This window comes from Mustelus asterias, chromosome 7 (assembly GCF_964213995.1).
Source record: "Mustelus asterias chromosome 7, sMusAst1.hap1.1, whole genome shotgun sequence".
Classification (NCBI taxonomy): domain Eukaryota; kingdom Metazoa; phylum Chordata; class Chondrichthyes; order Carcharhiniformes; family Triakidae; genus Mustelus; species Mustelus asterias.
This window is the reverse complement of record NC_135807.1, coordinates 77,763,838-77,783,323: the sequence shown is the minus strand read 5'-3', so window position 1 is coordinate 77,783,323 and position 19,486 is coordinate 77,763,838. Positions and strand designations below refer to the sequence as shown.

The window sequence follows — 19,486 nt, the reverse complement described above, 5'->3', positions numbered from 1 at the left end:
ATCATATATTAGGAGGTGATCCAGTCCTGGTTCAGCACTAGCAATGTGTGTAAGATGCATCATGTGGCATAATAAAATTTATCATTCCTTCTATTGTATTGTGTTTATCTTGTAACATTGTTTTAGGAAATAGTCCTACAGTTAGTATGAGTTGAAAAAGTGAACCAAGTGATATAGTTGAAAATGATTAAGTTGATGCTGAATATCATAATATTTTTCTGACAGACGATTCTTGATTGACGCTGGTGACCCAGATGTACCTGAATACATCAGCTGTTTAAAAGAAACTTTGGCCCAATTAAATGCCAGTATTCAAGAAATTTTGGTGACGCACTGGCATATAGATCATGTCGGAGGTATACCAGATATATTGGAGAATGTTGTTGATGGTGAGTATGTTGAAGCTAGTGGTCTCTCGGTCTCTAGTATCCAGTAATTAAAAAATATAATCATGTGTATTTAAAGCTTTATGTAAAATGAACTTTCATGCTGAAATAAATGCCAAATCGTAAATAGAAACTATATTGCTTTGTACTTTTACTGGGGAAGGGGAAATGGTGCTATTAAACATTTCCCTGGAAGACTGTTCTCTAACCATGACCCCATGAATAGAATGAATACATCGAAAACATGCTGAATATTTCATAACAAGTTACACAAAATGCTTAAACATTCATACGTTAATAGGACTATTAAGGGGGAAGAAGTGGTGTAGTGGCTTTGTCGCTAGACTATTAATCCAGGGTAATGCTCTGGGGACCTGGGTTCAAATCCCAACATGGCAGAAGGTGAAATTTGAATTCAATAAAAAAAATCTGGAATTAAAAGTCTAATGATGACCATGAAGCCATTGTTGATTGTTAGAAAAACCCATCTGACTCATTAATGTCCTTTAGGGAAGGAAATCTACCGTCCTTACCTGGTCAGGCCCATGTGTGACTCCAGGCCCACAGCAATGTGGTTGACTCTTAACTGCCCTCTGAAGTGGGCAATTAGGGATGGGCAACAAATGCTGGCTAGCCAGCGACACCCATGTCCCATGAAAGAATAAAGATCAACTTTAAATGGTTAAAAATAAAATAAATATTTATGTTTTGACTGGACACAGAGAGAGCACACAGCTCTCACAATCAATGTTGTGTGCAACCAGCATGCGCCTCACTTCACTTGTCCTTGCTTTACGTGGTATCACCTTAGTCTTACCGGTAAGAGAGAAAACTCAATGGATGGAAACCAGTGGAATCTGGCAAATCTGTGCATTGGCAAAGGTTAACAAAATGTCTCGTGGATTCAGAACCCTGATTGGCCACAGGTTGCCCCCACTGGGTCAAGCAAATGGATAAATATGGGGGTAGAGTATGTGGGTAGATGTAATACTGTCCATTTGGCAGGAAAAATAGAAAAGCAGATTATTATTTAAATGGAAAGAGAGATCATGATACCATTGTAAATGGATCATAAAAGTTTAGCATGTAGATACAGCAAGTGAATAGGAAGGCAAATGGAATGTTGCCCTTTATTGCAAAGGGGGTGAACATAGAACATTACAAGTAGAGAAGTCTTGCCACAACGGTACAGGATACACACCTAGAGTACTATGTGCAGTTATAGGGCGGGATTCTCTGGCCATTCAAGCCAGCAGGATTCTCCCATCCCACTGCAGTGAATGAAGAGTTGGCTGAGAGCCAAATTCTCCGTCCTTTCTGGCAGTGGCGGTGGGGTGTGTGAACGGCCAGAGAATTCCAACCATGGTCTCTTTACTTAAGGAGGGATATACTTGGTTTGGAAACAGCTCAGAAAAGGTTCACTAGGTTCATTCATAGGATGAAGGCGTTGACTCATGAAGAAAGAGTTAGCAGATTGGGTCTATACTCACTGGAGTTTAGAAGAATGAGAGGTGATCTTATTGAAATGTAAGATTCTGAGAGGACTTGACAGAGCTGCTGAGAGGATGTTTTGCTCTTGGGAGAATCTACAACACAATTGAAAATAAGGGGTCTCCCATTTGAGACTGAAATTAGGAAGATTTCTTTTCTCAAAGGGTCCTTAGTCTTTGAAATTTTCTTCCCCATTGGAGGCTGGGGTATTAAATATATTACGGCTAAAGGGATTGGCAGGAGAGTGGAGTTAAGGCCACAGTCAGATCAACCATGATCTTATTGAATAGTAGAGCAGGCTCAAGAGGCCAAATGGCCTACTCCTGCTCCCAATTCTGATAATCTTATGATCTTAAAATGATCAGCATTTCATGGCCATCCAGACAGGAACCTACATTGATGTCTGTACATTGGAGGACACATGAACACCCTACCCTCTCTCTTAGTTGCTTGAGGCTTTCTTTGTGCCTGGTGATAAGGTTGGTGCGATTACACACTATCCACAATTGAGCATCAACTATGGCTGCAGAGTCACTGTCCCCTTGGGCATCAGGATGGTAATGATTGGGGCTCTGCCACTAGTCCAGGTTCCCTTCTCCTGTGAGAACAGGGAGTAACAGTGCTAGTAGCTGCATTAGAGAAAACACATTGCCTTGCACGCTTGTTACTATATCTGTGGCTTTTGGCTTGCATTACACTGGATCACTCTCAAGTCACCATCAATAGGCTGGGGGGGGGGGGTGCGGGGTGGTTGCCATTGGACAGAAAGTTAACCAAACCAGACATATAAAGATAGTGGCTATAAGAGCAGGTCAGAGGCTGGGATTTCTGCAGTGAGTAACTCAGATGACTTTCCAAAGCATGCCCACCACCTACAAGGCACAAGTCAAGAGTGAAGGAATACCTTCCACATGTCTGGGTGAATGCTGCTGTGGCAGCATTTAAGTGCGACATAATTTGACACAAAGCAACCCATTTAATCAGCACTCCACTATCATCTTAAACATTGAATCCCTCCACCCTTGATGCACAGTGGCAGCTGTGAGTACCATCCATAAGATGCATTGCAGCCAAAGTTCCTTTGACAGAACCTTCCAAATATGTGGCCTCTACCTCTTAGAACAGAGGTAGCAGAAGTATGGAAACACACAATATGCAAGTTCCCCTCTCAATCACACAGCACTAAGTCACACGTCATCCTGGCATTCCTTCATCGTCACTGGATCAAAATCCTGGAACTCACTCAACAGTACTGTGGGTGTACTTACATGAATTGAACTGTGGGGGGTGCTCACTACCACCACTTTCACAAAGGCAGTGGGGAATGGGAGATAAATGATGACCTTCCTCACCATACATTCCACGAACAAATAAAATAATTATCTGCCCTGGTATCTCTACATGACTCAGTCAGATTTGTTTGATAACACTCATTGAGATGTTTTACTATGTCAAAGGTGCTTTATAAATACAAGTTGAACAGGAATACCAGGTAGCAAGTAATTTGTAGGTGGTTTTCCAAAAAGCTAAAATGGAAGTGGTTTAAAACAAGATTTTACAGTAAATCTGTAATGTAGTATTAAGAATAAAAACCTGAATTATAATTTGTAATAGCTGGAATTTTGTGTAACTTGCTGGCTACTGTAATTCAAAATCCAGTTGTATTTTAATAGATGGTATAAACAGGATGTGTGCAGGCCTAATACAGCAGACATTGGAGCAGCACTCTCCAGTGTGTTGCTGTGAAACTTTATTTTTAACAGAAATATCTGTCATTACTAGGAAGAGATTCAAGCAAAGCAAATTTCAGAAACTTTCTCCATCTTCTCCCACCACTCCCAACTCTCAAATATCATTGGTAACTTTTAATTATGAAACTTCAGAATTTGGGAACCCTAACGCTGATGATGAGAAACCTTAGATCATTTTTAACCTCGATCAGAAAGCTGATTTGAAGTCAAAATTATACGGTATTGTTTCAAATCAAATGTAATAAGTGAATTTACCTATGATTCTATCTGTACGTGTTCCATTATAACATGGCAAAACTTTTTTGTGTACAGCTTGTAGTGTGTGGATAAGGCAATAGTGAGTTTTTTATTTGTCAAAACTGATTTCTAAAGGAATAGGTCATTCAATTAATCTAATAACCCTTTTAAAGGAGAGCACTAAATTTCTCAACAAAAGAAAATGCAGTGGAAGTGATACATTTTGGACTTTCAGAATCTCTTTTTAAAAAGTGTCACATAAAACACATTGTAAAGTAGCAGATTTTCTTTGCCCCCCCCCCCCCCCCCCCCCCCCCGCAAGTGTTTCCCACTACCCCCTTGATGCCTCAGTAGAACTGGTGAATTGGAAAATAGATACCCTTTGAAAATTAACCAGGAGTAAACAAAATACAAATTGTGTCTTGCAAAATAAAAATTGTCAACTGCACTACAGGTATGTTTGGAATTTCAGTCTCTGGAGGGTCAGACGTGCCCAAATAACAAATGTGAAACAAAAACAGTAAATGCTGGAAACTCTCAGCACATCTGACAGCATCTGTGGAGAGAGAACAGAACTAACGCTTCGAGTCTGGCATTGAGACTCAAAACATTAGCTCTATTCTCTCTCCGCAGATGCTGTCAGACCTGCTGAGATTTTCCGGCATTTTCTGTTTTTGTTTCAGATTCCAGTATCCACGGTAATTTGCTGACAACAATCTCCTTTTGTCATTCAGCTATCAGGGGGTACAATTTGTTATATTAACTCAAATTACTTTGCAAATAAAGGTAAGCTGTATGCAGAAAACTGTATGGGCAGCTATTTGCATATCATATAATCATAGAAACCCTACAGTGCAGAAGGAGGCCATTCGGCCCATCGAGTCTGCACCGACCACAATCCCACCCAGGCCCTACCCCCACATATGTACCCGCTAATCCCTCTAACCTACGCATCCCAGGACTCTAAGGGGCAATTTTTAACCTGGCCAATCAACCTAACCTGCACATCTTTGGACTGTGGGAGGAAACCGGAGCACCCGGAGTAAACCCACGCAGACACGAGGAGAATGTGCAAACTCCACACAGACAGTGACCCGAGCCGGGAATTGAACCCAGGACCCTGGAGCTGTGAAGCAGCAGTGCTAACCACTATATGTTGAAGGGGAAAAAAATGACCAAAATATATGTACATAGGAACAGGGCTAGGCCACTCTGCACCCGGAGTCAGTTTCAGAATTCAGTTACATCGTGGCTAATCTATCACTGGAATTCTACTGCCTTGCCCGCCATGGAATTGGAGCGGGCGAGGGGCAGACAATGGAAATGTCCGTTGATCTCAGGTGGAAATTTTCCGTCTTGCTCGAGCAAGGCTGTAAAATTATGCCACGTATCTCAACTCCATTTACGCATCTTTGATTCTTACCCCTAATACCCTTCCCTAAAAATTATCAATGACAATCTTAAACATTTTAATTGACCCAGCAGCCTCTTGAGGAAGTCTTCCTCATTTCCACTGCCCTTTTTGTGGAAAATGTTCTTAATTTCACATCTAAATGGTCTCACTCTAAGTTTAAACCTCCTTATTCTGGATTTCCCCACTAGTGGAAATAGTTTCTCTGCGCTTACCCTGTCAAATCCCTTTATCATTTCTCAATGAAATGAAGGAACAAAGATAGATATTTGGGAGTCAAATTTGCAGATCTCTAAAAGCAAAATTCCAAGTGGAAATAATAAACAAAAGGAAATCTGTATTTTATTTGTATAACTGCACTGAATATGAAAACCATGTAAACAAGGATGAATCTGTCGAAGATGTTGGTCAGACCACAGCTGAAGTGCTCTGTGCTGTTTATTATTTCCCATTGTAGGGAGGGTATAAGAGCCAGGATTGAGACGATATGTTCATGATGGCAGGTTTGAAAAAAGGCAAGGCAGAATAAGTGAAAAAAAATCTAACAGAAGCAATGAAAATTATGAAAGGTTTGAGAAGCTAAATAATGAAAGATTGGGCCGGAATTTGTTAGAACAGTGCGTAGTGCAATTCATATTATTGTGACATTTAGCTGTACATTAATCTTACTATTGATATGACATTTAACTGGACATTAATCTACACTGGAGCCCATTTTTTCTGGGAAATAGATGCTGCAAACTCAGTGATGAATTAAGGAGATCGTTTACAATACAGACAATGGCTTACCCCACAGGCCAGACACATGACACTATAAAAAGCTGCAAACAGACATAATGAGGATAATTTTAACCTAAATTACCAATGGGAAACCCACAGATCGATAGGAATTCTGGTTTTACACACTGCCAAAAATTGTCCATCATGCCCAGTTTTGAGATGCTAAATCTTTTCTGAATCTATCCCATTTAGTGCAGTAGTAGTGCCACTCAATAATTCCAAAGTAGAGGTGAATTATGTTGTATTTTCTATATCAGTCCGAGGGTAAGATTGAAACTGTGGAAACGACAAAATGCACAGGACTGGTAATTGAAACCCAAGCAAACTGCCAATTACTAATATGTTTATTTTCTGTCTGGGCATTCAAGACTTATTTGTTAAGTACCCTCAGTGAATCTTAATAAAGAATGTTTCTTTACTAGATATGTTGTTTTTGTCTCTATAGAGATGGAAATTAGATAAAAGCAAAATACTGCGGATAGTGAAAATATGAAATAAGAACAGAAAATGCTGGAAAAACTCAGCAAGTCTGGCAGCATTTGTGGAGAGAGAAACTGTTAAAGTTTCGAGTCCAATATGACTCTTCTTTGGAACCTATGATTTGTATTACTGTATCTCTAATTCTTTGTGTGTTTCCAGATTTGTAAACAGTATACATTTATCTTAATTAGGTCATGATATCCTCTTAATATTTTAAATAAATTAGACAACGGTGCTGTTTTTTAATGCATCTGTTTGAATTTTATAAGGTGGCGATGTTCAAATTAGCAAACTTTCACACAAACCAGTTCAGAAAGAGACAATCGGAAAAGGTGACAAGCAGTACACCTATCTAAAGGATGGCGATGTGTTGGAAACTGAGGGAGCCACACTGAGGTATTCTTGGACAAAATGTTGCCTTTTCAATGAGCAAGTTTTTGATTCTTTCTATATTCCTAAATGTATGTATATTCATAGAAATCAAAGAAACCCTACAGTGCAAAAGGAGGCCATCTGGCCCATCGAGTCTGCACCGACCACAATCCCACCCAGGCCCTACCCCCACATATTTACCCGCTAATCCCTCTAACCTACGCATCTCAGGACTCTAAGCGGCAATTTTTAACCTGGCCAATCAACCTAACCCACATATCTTTGGACTGTGGGAGGAAACCGGAGCACCCGGAGGAAACCCACGCAGACACGAGGAGAATGTGCAAACTCCACACAGACAGTGACCCAAGCCGGGAATCGAACCCAGGTCCCTGGAGCTGTGAAGCAGCAGTGCTAATCACTGTGCTACCGTGCCGCCCAATTACAATATTACATCTGATAGAAATCAGTAAGAATTATTTGAATCAGAATTAACAGGATAATGGATGAAATGCTTACAAGAATGAAGTTGAAGGAACCTAGGGATGTTAATAGACCCGAAGCTATGTTGGGAAAAAAAATCAGTGTTAACAGGCATTAAGTTCCTTGAAATAGGCTCTGTATCCTTAATGCCTCATTAATTTTGGCAATCAGTCTAGTCTAACTTTGCACAGAGGATTACTTGATTACTTGCAACAAGATTGTTCCGCCCATGTGTACTGACATTCTAATCAGGAAACGGCTGGAATTTTTAAAAATATTGAATGTTTCTTTTGAAATCGAAAACTGCAGGAGTACTCTTACCTCCACATATAGATGAGGTGAGAAGAGAGGTGATGCCCTTGGGATCAAGGTAGCATTTGGCCAAGGTGGCACCAAGAATCCCTCGTAAAATTGAATCATTGAATGTCAGGAAAAAGCTTTCCTTTATCTGGAGTCATTCTTAGCACAAAGGAAGATGGATGTGGTTTTTGGAGGCCAATCATCTCAGCCCCAGGACATCATTGCAGGATTTCCACAGGTTAGTGTCCTAGGCCCAACCATCTTTAGCTGCTTCATTATCAAGGTTCTCTCCATCATAAGGTCAGACGTGGGCATGTGCACCGATGATTGCAGTTCCATTCCATTCACAGTTCCTTGGATAATGAACTAGTCCTTGTCCATGTGCAGAAAGACCTGGACAACATCCAACTGTCTCCAACCAGTGAACTTTCTCTAACAGTGTCCTCTTGGCATTCAAGAGCATGGCCATCATTGAATTCCCCACCATCAGCACCCTGGGAGTTGCTATTGGGTCTGACACACAAATATTGTGACTACAAGAGAAGGTTAGAGGCTAGGTATGCTGCATTGAGTGCATCAATTCCTAACTCCCCGAAGCCTGTCCATCACCTACAAGGCATAACTCAGGAATGTATTGGAATGGGTGCAGCACCAATAACATGCAAGGAAAAAACAGTCACTTGAGCAACACCCCACCCATCGCCTTACACATTCAATCTCACTGTCACCAGTACAATTTGGTCACAGGTTATATCTCTACAAGATGCACTGCAGCAACTTACTAAAGCCTCTTTGGCGGCAGCATCCCCAAATCTGTGACCTCTCCCACCTAGAAGAATGAAGGCGAATGGGTGTTTGAGAACACCGCTGCCTTCAAGCCAAGCACCATCCTAACTATTCCTCCATTGCAGGCACAGGATCAAAGTTCTGGAAATTTCTACCTAGCAATACTATTGGAGTACCTTCACCATACAGACTGCAGTGATTCAAGAAGGGGCTCACCATCACCTTCTCAAAGGCAATGAAGGATGGTTTATGAATGTTTGCCTTGCCATCAAGACCTACAGCCCACAAATGAGTTTTTTTTAAATGCAGGCCGTTGCTGGACTAGCGCTAGTTCATCCCTTCCAAGCCCTCACTTTTTGGCCTCTGTCAGTATTTTAGCCAGCTGACATTCCTCAGGCTGAAGAGCAATAGTTTGGCGTTTGCCTCTCAACTGCCATGGTAGCACAGTGGTTAGCACTGCTGCTTCACAGTGCCAGGGACTTGGGTTCGATTCCTGGCTTGGGTCACTGTTTGTGTGGAGTTTGCACATTCTCCCCGTGTCTGCGTGGGTTTTCTCCGGGTGCTTCGGTTTCCTCCCATATTCTGAAAGATGTGCTGGTTAGGTGCATTGACCAGAACAAGTGCCGGACTGTGGCGACTGTGCAACTTCATTGCAGTGTTAATGTAAACCTTACTTGTGACTAATAAATAAACTTTTAAAAATCTTTACTTTAAATGAGACTGGGGCCTTAAAATCACAGCAGCCTCTTCACTGTCAAATGGGTGGCCAGCTAATAAGTTCTTTCAGTCGACCACCAAAATGTCACAATTGACTCTATAATATCTTACCAATGTTTAAAATAATAAGGCTTTGGGAAACCATGATTAAACAACATTGTTTTGGTCAAACTTCATCTTAAGTACCATATCCAATTCTGTTCACTAATATACCAGGGAAACATTCAGCCCCTGCAGAGGTGTCGGGGATAGGGAGGCAGCTGCTTAGTGGTATTGTCACTGGAGTAGTAATCCAGAGACCCAGGGTAATAATCTGAGGACCCAGGTTTGAAACCCACCACAGCATATAGTAAAAAATCTGGAATCATGAACCCATTGTCAATTGTCATAAAATCCCACTGGTTCTCTACTGCCCTTTAGGGAGGGAAATCTGCCACCCTGGTCTGTTGGTGACTCCAGATCCACAGCAATGTGGTTGACTCTTAAATGCCCTCTGAAATGGCACTCAGTTCAATTAGGGCAATAAACATTGGCTCAGCCAGAGATGCCCACATCCTGAACGAATAAAAAAATCACAAAGCTGAACCCAAGTTACAAAGTTGAAAGTTATGAGGAAAGATGGGAAAGGAAATAACTGCGCGGTGATCTTGAAGAGCATATAAAATATTTAATATTATCAAATCTGGAGTATTACTTATAATTGCAGGAGTAGTGCTAGTGAGTTCAAACTATTAAAAGTGAATATAAGACTGATATCATGAAACTCTTCTTCACACAAAGAGTGACCACTAAATGAATTATAGAATAGTAGAAATTAAGACCTTGAAATAATTAATTTCATTGTACACTGGAAGGACTTTAGGGTCATTCTGAATGGAAGAACTAAGATAGACTGAATGAACTTTCCCCATCAGTAACCATCTTGTGAGCATGATGTCCTATGATGAAAGTCTGAGTAAAAAATTGCATCCAAGTTCTCTGAAGTTCAGAAGAATGAGCCTAGGTCTCATTGAAACATTGAAGATCATGAAGGGGCTTGACGGAGTAGATACGGAGATGTTGGATGGGGAATCTAGAACAAAAGGGCACAGTTTAATGATAAGGGGCAGATCATTTAGGATTGAGATAAGGAAATATTGCTTGTGAATCTTTGAAATTTTCTACCCTAGAAAGTTGTGGATGAGCCATCATTCAATATATTTAAGACTGTGTTTGACAGATTTTGGTGTCTCAGAGAATCAAGGGATATAGGGGACAGGCGGGAACGTGGCATTGAAGCCCAAGATCAGCCATGACCATATTGAAGCAGGTTGATGGGTCGTATGGTCTTCTCTTATTTATTGTGTTCTTAGGTAAAGCAATTTCCTTGCAAATAATCTGATTTATAATTACAATTTATTTAGAAAAAAGATTTTTTGTGTTCTTTAAAAAGAACTTTGCTTTTCAATTTGTGATATATTTATTGGTCCCATATTATGTGTAATCTTTGAAACATCTCAAATGTGATCAACTAATTCCACTAGTATGTTTACCTTTTGAAATTTGATGTAATTGTATGTCATGTATTGAAAAATTACTGTATTATGGATCGTAAATTATTTTCTTGTGGGGAGCTAAACTAGTGACCTGATAGCAGAATATTGTGATTGAGATGTTACAATAGCTTATCAGTAATTTTGGACCAGTACAAGAGAGAGCTATGCTATTGAGTAGCATGGTATTTTAATGGGAATGTCAGATGTTCCTTTCCTTGTTGGATAAGTGCATGTGATAATCAGTCCACCTATTGATATCCTTTAGCCATCATAGGAACAGAGTTAGACCATTCAGTCCCATGAGCCTGTTGTCCTGTTCAATTAGACTATTACTGTTTTGTATCTTAACTCTATTTATCTACCTCAGTTCCACATCCCTGAATGTCCTTTCTCAACAAAAATGTAAAGTTGCAGATTCAGAAATCATTAAAATAGTAATGTAGATTAATGATGCTATGACAAGTACAAAAAAAAGTTTTCAACAGAATAGAGTTCAAAAAGCAAGAAGTACAGTTAACAGTTCTGCTCTCCATGTCACAAAGAGGATATAGAGGCACCGGAAAAATGCAACAAAATTACAAGGATGATACCAGAACTGAGGGATACAATTACCAGGAAAGACTGGGGACGTTTTATTCTCCAGAAAAGATAGCCTGATAGAGATCTTGAAGTTCAATAGGGTAGACATTTGAGACAATTTTTCCACTTAGTCCGAAAACAAGAAATTAAATTTCCCCACACTGAACTTCACCTGCCACTGTTTTTCCCCAATTAATCTATCAATGTCCCTTTATAAGTTTCGGCTCCCATCTACTTATTTCATTACTTAACTGAGCAAACTTGGATATACGGTCCTTACTCCTTCATCTGAGTCATTGCTAGATATAGTGAAAGCTAAGACTCCAATATAGATCTGGGGTTGGGTTGGGAGAGTTGGCCGCAGCGATGAATCAATTCTGTAGGTGATGGTACAGAATTTCCCGTTGAAGCAGTGTCGATGGGGCCAGATGACCAACCCGGGCCAGAGCTCCTCCTTATCTGTGATTCTGCTAGTTAAATGGTAAAATGGCATACTGAAATTGCGGTAAAGCAAGGCAATATTACTGGTTCCACAAAGGGTGGGTGTCCCTCGTCTGGTTCCCTGAGATTGTTGAATGTTTCAATCATAAAGAATTGAAAGGAAGGTTGCAGGGCCCTTTGTCTTAGCAGGCGAGCAGACTCCTATTGACCAGCCTGGGTTATGGAATGCAGATGGCCTTTGCATTGCTGTCTTTGTATTTCATCCACGTAGCCTACAATGTTTCACAGAATCACAGACATTAATAGCTCTTAAGAGGTAACAAAGTGTAAGTTCCTCCGATACTGCCAAGTAGCTCCTTTTGTTCAAAGATCACAGACAGACATAGATTCAGCCATTTTAGGTTTTTGTCCAGTCTGAAAGCTTTAGGAATAGCAATGAGCATATCATATCATAGAATCCCTACAGTGCAGAAGAGGCCATTCGGCCTATCAAGCCTGCCCTGACCCTCTGAAAGCGCACTCAATTTAGGCCCAATCCCCCATCCTAATCATGTAGCCCATGCATTGATCATGGCCAATCCACCTCACCTGCACATCTTTGGACTGTGGGAGGAAACCAGAGCACCCGGAGAAAATCCACGCAGACATGGGGAGAATGTGCAAACTCCACACAGACAATCACCTAAGGCTGGAATCAAACACGTGTTCCTGGCACTGTGAGGCAGCAGTGGTAGCCACCATGCCGCCCCTAAATCTCTATTTATTTTAAACTTTATATATTTTATAAAAGACATACAGGATGACATCTTAGTGTCACACAATTGAAAGGGATAAATGTTATCCACTTATCATGAGATCCTTCTAATCGAGCAGATAGACTTCAGTTTGACATCCAAAGCTGAAGCTCTCTCTCAGTATTGTACTGAAGTGTCAGCTTAAATTCTGTGCTTAAGTCTCTAGAGTGGGGTATTTAACCTTGTGACTAGAACCTAATTCCATCACAGTGACATTTTAACTTTGAAAGTCACGTTAACTTTTCCAGCAAATATAAGTGCTTTGTTTACAAATGTTATCCGTCTACATACCTAAAATAGCTGAAGGGAAAAAGGTAGGGGCAGTTTGTCGAGCAATTTGTAACGATATAAACAGTTGTTTCATATCTGGCAATTACTGTCAGCTCAAGGTTAAGAAGTAACAAACTGGTCAAACAGAAAAGTCATTGTGATGATCGTCCTTGGGGAAATGATTCCAATTAGAAGAATAAGGATGACGTACATATTTCTTTGAGTCATTCTGAGTCGAAGGATCGATGAGTGAAGACCCAGTCTAGGATGGCAGGCATTGTATAGTGAGCCATGAAGAAATGTAAAGTAGAAGCTGCTGCCATTCAGAAGAAATGTCAAACCAAGACCACATCTGCCTGCTCAGGTGGATGCCGAAGATTCCTTGGCATTATTCAAAGAGGAAGAAAGTTCCCCCTGTATCTTGACCAACCTTTATTCCGCAACCAATTCTTGAATAACACTTGCTACATATGTTGCAAAACAACAGGGATTACATTACAAAAACAATTTGTAAAGTGCTTTGGAATATGCTGAGGACATGAAAGATACAGTATAAATGTAATTTTTCTTAACTTTGTTGCTGGTCTTGTGTGTTTGATATTGACACTGATTGATCACTAGCATTCTGGGAGCTTAATCCGGGATAGTCAACACGGATTTGTGAAGGGAAAGTCTTGCCTCACAAATTTGATTGAATTTTTTGAGGAGGTAACTAAGTGTGTAGATGAAGGTAGAGCAGTTGATGTCATATACATGGATTTTAGTAAGGCGTTTGATAAGGTTCCCCATGGTCGGCTCATGAAGAAAGTAAGGAGGTGTGGGATAGAGGGAAATTTGGCCAATTGGATAAGTAACTGGCTATCTCATAGAAGACAGAGGGTGGATGGAAAATTTTCACACTGGAGACCAGTTACCAGCCGTGTACCACAGGGATCAGTGCTGGGTCCTCTGCTATTTGTGATTTTTAATCAATGACTTGGAGGAGGGGGCTGAAGGGTGGGTCAGTGAATTTGCTGATGACACCAAGATTGGTGGAGTAGTGGATGAGGTGGAGGGCTGTTGTAGGCTGCAAAGAGACATTGATAGGATGCAGAGCTGGGCCGAAAAATGGCAGATGGAGTTTAACCCTGATAAGTGCGAGGTGATTCATCTTGGTAGGACAAATTTGAATGCAGATTACAGGGTCAACGGCAGGGTTCTGAGGAATGTGGAGGAACAGAGAGATCTTGGGGTTCATATCCACAGATCTCTGAAGGTTGCCACTCAAGTGGATAGAGCCGTGAAGAAGGCCTATAGTGTGTTGCGTTTATTAACAGGGGGTTTAAGAGCCGTGGGGTTATGCTGCAACTGTACAGGACCTTGGTGAGACCACATTTGGAATATTGTGTGCAGTTCTGGTCACCTCACTATAAGAAGGACGTGGAAGCATTGGAAAGAGTGCAAAGGAGATTTACCAGGATGCTGCCTGGTTTGGAGGGTAGGTCTTATGAGGAAAGGTTGAGGGAGCTAGGGCTTTTCTCTTTAGAGCGGAGGAGGATGAAAGGTGACTTAATAGAGGTTTATAAGATGATGAGGGGATAGATAGAGTGGACGTTCAGAGGCTATTTCCTCGGGTGGATGTAGCTGTTACTAGGGGGCATAACTATAAGGTTCATGGTGGGAGATATAGGAGGGATGTCCGAGGTAGGTTCTTTACTCAGAGTGTGGTTGGGGTGTGGAATGGACTGCCTGCTGTGATAGTGGAGTCGGACACTTTAGGAACTTTCAAGCGGTTATTGGATAAGCACATGGAGCACACCAGAATGATAGGGAGTGGGATAGCTTGATCTTGGTTTCGGACAAATCTCGGCACAACATCGAGGGCCGAAGGGTCTGTACTGTGCTGTACTCTTCTATAAATCTATAATCTAAATTTCTGATGGTGATGAACCCAAAATAGGGTTCATCAATATAAATTGTAGAATAAAAAGCAAAAAAAAATGTTAATGTTGGAAATTTGAAACAAAAAGGTTGGAAATGCACAACAAGCCATTCAGTGAAAATGAAAAGAAAAGGGGGGATGATTCTTTAGTCAATTTGGTTAGGTTTGAAAAGTGAAATATAAACAATTTAACAGAATCTGAGAAGAAAAGTATCAAACAAAGAGATGAGCAAACCACCTGGAGGAAGGTAATTGGAGAAGTAACTTGCTTTAAAAAAGCAGATTGTTAGATGATGTAAACAGTCACCTCAGTAAAGTAATTTATAAACACCACAAAGAAGTGAGAATAGCTAAGGCAGAGAAAGGTCCACCTGAAGGAAAGTACTAGAAAATAAAATATTTGAATACATTGAAAGCCAAATAAATCTGAAGTTAAAACCAAATATACTGGGGAAATCTGTTAGAAAAAAGGAAGAAAAAGGACAGCATACCATCTTCCCCAATAACATTGTGTGTGATGATGAGTCTCTAATTCACCTCTCCTTCCAGAAACCAATAGATCCCACCAAGTGTTGTGCAGTCTTTAAAAAGATCGAAACAGATGTCAGCTTTGTTTTAATGTAAATAATTCAAAAGTAATGTAGGTTGGCACAGAAGGTATATAATGCGTGCAATGAATGAATGACCCTCAATAAAGATAGAAAAAGCAAAAGATTTGGATTGGATTATTTAAAACCTATGTAATGTGAAGCTATAATCTGCTAGGCTAATCAAGGAGTTTTGCATTTGAAAGGCATTTTATTTCAAGTTGAAACATTTTTTTCAAATTTTTAAATTTTATTACTAAAGATCGATCTCGAATCCCTGATAGAGAATTGGTGCATGGAGAAGCATTCAAAGGAATACTAAGAGCCAGTTTTCTGAATTCTGATGCAGAGCCCAGCCTGTTGGGAGTACATATCTGGAAATCAGTAATTTGCATTATTTTTCATATTTTAATTTCATCCCACTAATTCTACTGTTGTACTAATGTTTGTTTTTGTGTTGGTGCACAGTTAGTTTTGCATCGATTTGGAATTGGATGTGTAGGATTAGGGTTAGTATCATTTAGTGCAGAAGTACGGTAAGAGACAAGAGTAAGAAAATGAAAAGCAAGCACGAGCTGTCTTAGTCAGTAACTGCATACATAGTGAAACAAGATCTTGAGTGAATGCCAAAAAATATTTGGGCTGTAATTAGGAGCATACATTTTCCAACATCACAAGGACTGTATTGTGAACTTGGAAATCACAATCACAGGCACAAGCCTGTAGTAACTGAAATCATTAACTCATACCTTCTGTAATCGTCTATAATATATGCACTATGCAGAATGATAGGGAGTGAGATAGCTTGATCTTGGTTTCGGACAAAGCTTGGCACAACATCGAGGGCCGAAGGGCCTGTACTGTGCTGTACTGTTCTATGTTCTAACATGTAAGAAGTTTTGGTCTGCATTTTAATATGCAGGAGTTGACGCATTTCGGTGCAGGTGGTAAATGAAAACTGACAATTGACGGTGCATTGGGAAGCTGCTTCCGACCTGCAGACTTCCTCATTTCACTCTAATGTGTTAGTCTCAACCCCTCAGGAATGATGGCTTGCCAATTAAACATGTTAATTATGCAATTAGAGATATATTTCAACATACTTTTGACTTTAACATCCGGTCCATGAATTTCCTAGGCTTCCCACAACTCGCCAGTGAAAACAAGTACGCAACAGTATTGGGGGAGCTGAATCAATCTCATGGACATATGCCAATAAGCATTTCATACTCACCGCTTCTTTCCTACCTCTTATATAAAAGGATTTGTTCACAGAACTTTTGCTGAGAGGTGACTTTCTACAATTTGGAGGTTTCTGGGGGTTTGCTGTTTCACATCAGGATGGGTGTTGTTTATGCATCCTTAGATTGGACCTCAGAGGAGAAACAAAATAACCAGCAACAGTACCAGCAGCAGCAGGTACAGTCTGCTGATCACAGACCTATTGGTATACAGCAGAGTGGCTCAACTCACAGAAGGCATTACCCATAAAATAGGGTAGACAGGCAGAGGTTTGAATTGGAAAAGTATTTTTTTTAAAAATATGCACTATGTACTTAAACATTAAAAATCTGATTTAATTAACCTCAGCTGAGATAGCTGCCAGTGTGCAACAATTAGTTTCAATGTCTGACCTGAGGAGGAGCAAATCATCCACAATTCTCACTTCTGATCATTACTCGGTTTGAAAATTGTGGCAAATGGTAATCAGACGAAGATAAAATTTGGCTTGATTTGGTGTCCTTGTGCTTGATGGCAGTCATTCATCACACATGAAGAATGGCCAGTTGGGCCACATTGTCGATTGTTACAAAAACCAGCTAGTTCACTAATGTCCTTTTAGGGAAAGAAATCTGCCACTCCCACTTGGTCTGCCCTACATGTGACTTCAAATCCTAGTAATGTGGTTGACGCTTAAACACCCTCTGAAATGGCTTAGCAAACCAGTCAATTAAGGGCAATTAGGGATGGGCAATAAATGCTGGCCCAGCCAGCGATGCCCAAGAAATTCCACTACAGTAAAAATCATCAGACTATAAATTCAGTGAACCAAGCCATCAGACACCAAACCTCTGCGTAAGCCTCAAACATGGGGAGTAGAAGATACAAACTCATTTCAAACTGGAAGTGCACAGCCCACAATATTAAACCAAGTTTCTACTTGGATGTCCAGAGCTCACGGCAGAAATATTTAAAATATTAAATAACTTCCTCAGAATAGGATCCTGCTCTGGGTGGAAGACCCTTTCCTGATTTTGGTATGCCCTAGCAGCTGACTTACCATCTATTAAACTCATCAACTCATGGTGCTAACAAGTAGGAAAGAATCTTCACCGGTGTTATTAAAAAGGGATCGTGTAATAATTCCAGATTAGTTGCTGGTTTATCAATCCCAAATGCTGGCCCATGATGGGTGTTTATTTGGCCTTTTTTTGACACTGGAAATTTAAGTTTGCTGTGATGATTTTGTTGGTGTTGCACTGTTGTTGACTGCTTTATAAGAAGTTTGACTAGTCTGGCAAGACTCCCTTTGGAGTTAAAGGATGAGGGGAGTAGGAAGGAATTCAGAAGAGCACCTGGGACGATGAGGGCAGTGGGTATTCAGGGAGCACTTCTACATGAACTTCAATGCACAAGGAGGCTGCCACCAAACTATTTCACCCCTTGCAGCCACACACCTCGGTATAGATAGCATTGCCACTGGCTGTTAAGGTCATCCTTCATGTCACAGTCTCCTTTCAAGTACAGAAGGTGACATCAGCAATATCTCACAATTTTCAGTGCATAAATGTATCAAGAAGGTTACCAAGGTTCTTTATCCATGGACAGAGTGAAATGGAACAAGAACATACCAGATTCCAACCCCAATGCAGGCTTCCCTGGGGTGTAAGCTTCCATATACTGAAACCAATTTGCTTTACGTGCTCCCCACAACCCGCTTGGCATCTTTATCAATAGAAAGGGATTAAGTTCCCACATTGCAACCATTTGCAAGCACAGAAAATCACCATGCAGGTCTGTGCCCAGCAACCAGGCAACAATAACTACTAGCTTGTACCAGTTCCTGCTTCGCCTTGTATTGGTTAGATGCTGACGAAAGTGAGATTGTAAATTACAGAGATACTGGCCATAATCTTGCAAATCATCTTAGATACAGGGGTGGTTGCCAGAGGATTGGAGAATTACAAATGTTAAACGCTAGTTCAGAACAAAAGTGCAAGGTTTAACTTCAGTATTGTGTGGAAAAGCTTATAAAAACAGTAATCTGAGACAATAATAACTGTCATTTGCATGGGTATAGATTTAATAAGGAAAGTCAACATAATTTTTTAAAAACAAATATTCAACTGATTTGAGTTTTTTGATGAGATAACAAGAAGAGTTAATGAGGTTGATATGGTGTATCAACCTCATTAACTCTTCTTGTTATCTCATCAAAAAACTCAAATCAGTTGAATATGATTTGTTTTTAAAAAATTATGTTGACTTTCCTTATTAAATCTATACCCATGCAAATGACAGTCCTGTATATGGACTTCCAAAAGGCATTTGACTGAAGTGCTACATAATAGGCTTGCCAGCAAAGTTGAAGCTCATAGAATAAAATGGTCAGTGGCTGCATGGATACGAAGTTGACTGTGTGACAGAAGACAGACAGTAGTGGTGAATGGCTGTTTTTTGGACTGAGAAAACTATACAGTAGTGTTCCTTGTGAAGCTGCACTAGGAACACTTTCTTGATATATATTCATGATTTAGACTTCACTATACAGGATACAATTTCAAAATTTTCAAATGACATAGAACTTGGAATAATTGTGTACTGTGAGGAGGACACATCCTGGTGGAATAGGAGGACACTTGGCAGATAAAATTTAATGGAGGCAAGTGTGAAGTGATCCATTTTGGTAGGAGGAATGAGGAGAGGCAATATAAACTAGAAGGTACAATTCTAAAAGGGTGTAGGATTAGAGCAACCTGTGGGGATGGGGGCACAGGGGTGAGGGAAGTATGTGTATGTAAATGTTAAAGAATGATGCCCGGTCACGGGCATTCGGCCTCTGATATTCGGGTAAGCGTTCTCCAAGGCGGCCTTCGTGACACACGACAGCGCAGAGTCGCTGAGCAGAAACTGATAGCCAAGTTCCGCACACACAAGGACGGCC

At 40.5% G+C, this 19,486-nt stretch overlaps 1 protein-coding gene across 1 annotated transcript in view; it reads left to right on the top strand.

Annotated features, from left to right (window-relative positions):
* Nucleotides 1-19,486, top strand: part of lactb2 (lactamase, beta 2) — a 43,580-nt gene that overhangs the window by 4,656 nt on the left and 19,438 nt on the right. The window contains exons 2-3 of the mRNA XM_078216295.1: nucleotides 226-389; nucleotides 6,806-6,932. Of these exons, the coding sequence (XP_078072421.1) occupies nucleotides 226-389; nucleotides 6,806-6,932 (291 nt within the window). The remainder of the gene's footprint in view (nucleotides 1-225; nucleotides 390-6,805; nucleotides 6,933-19,486) is intronic.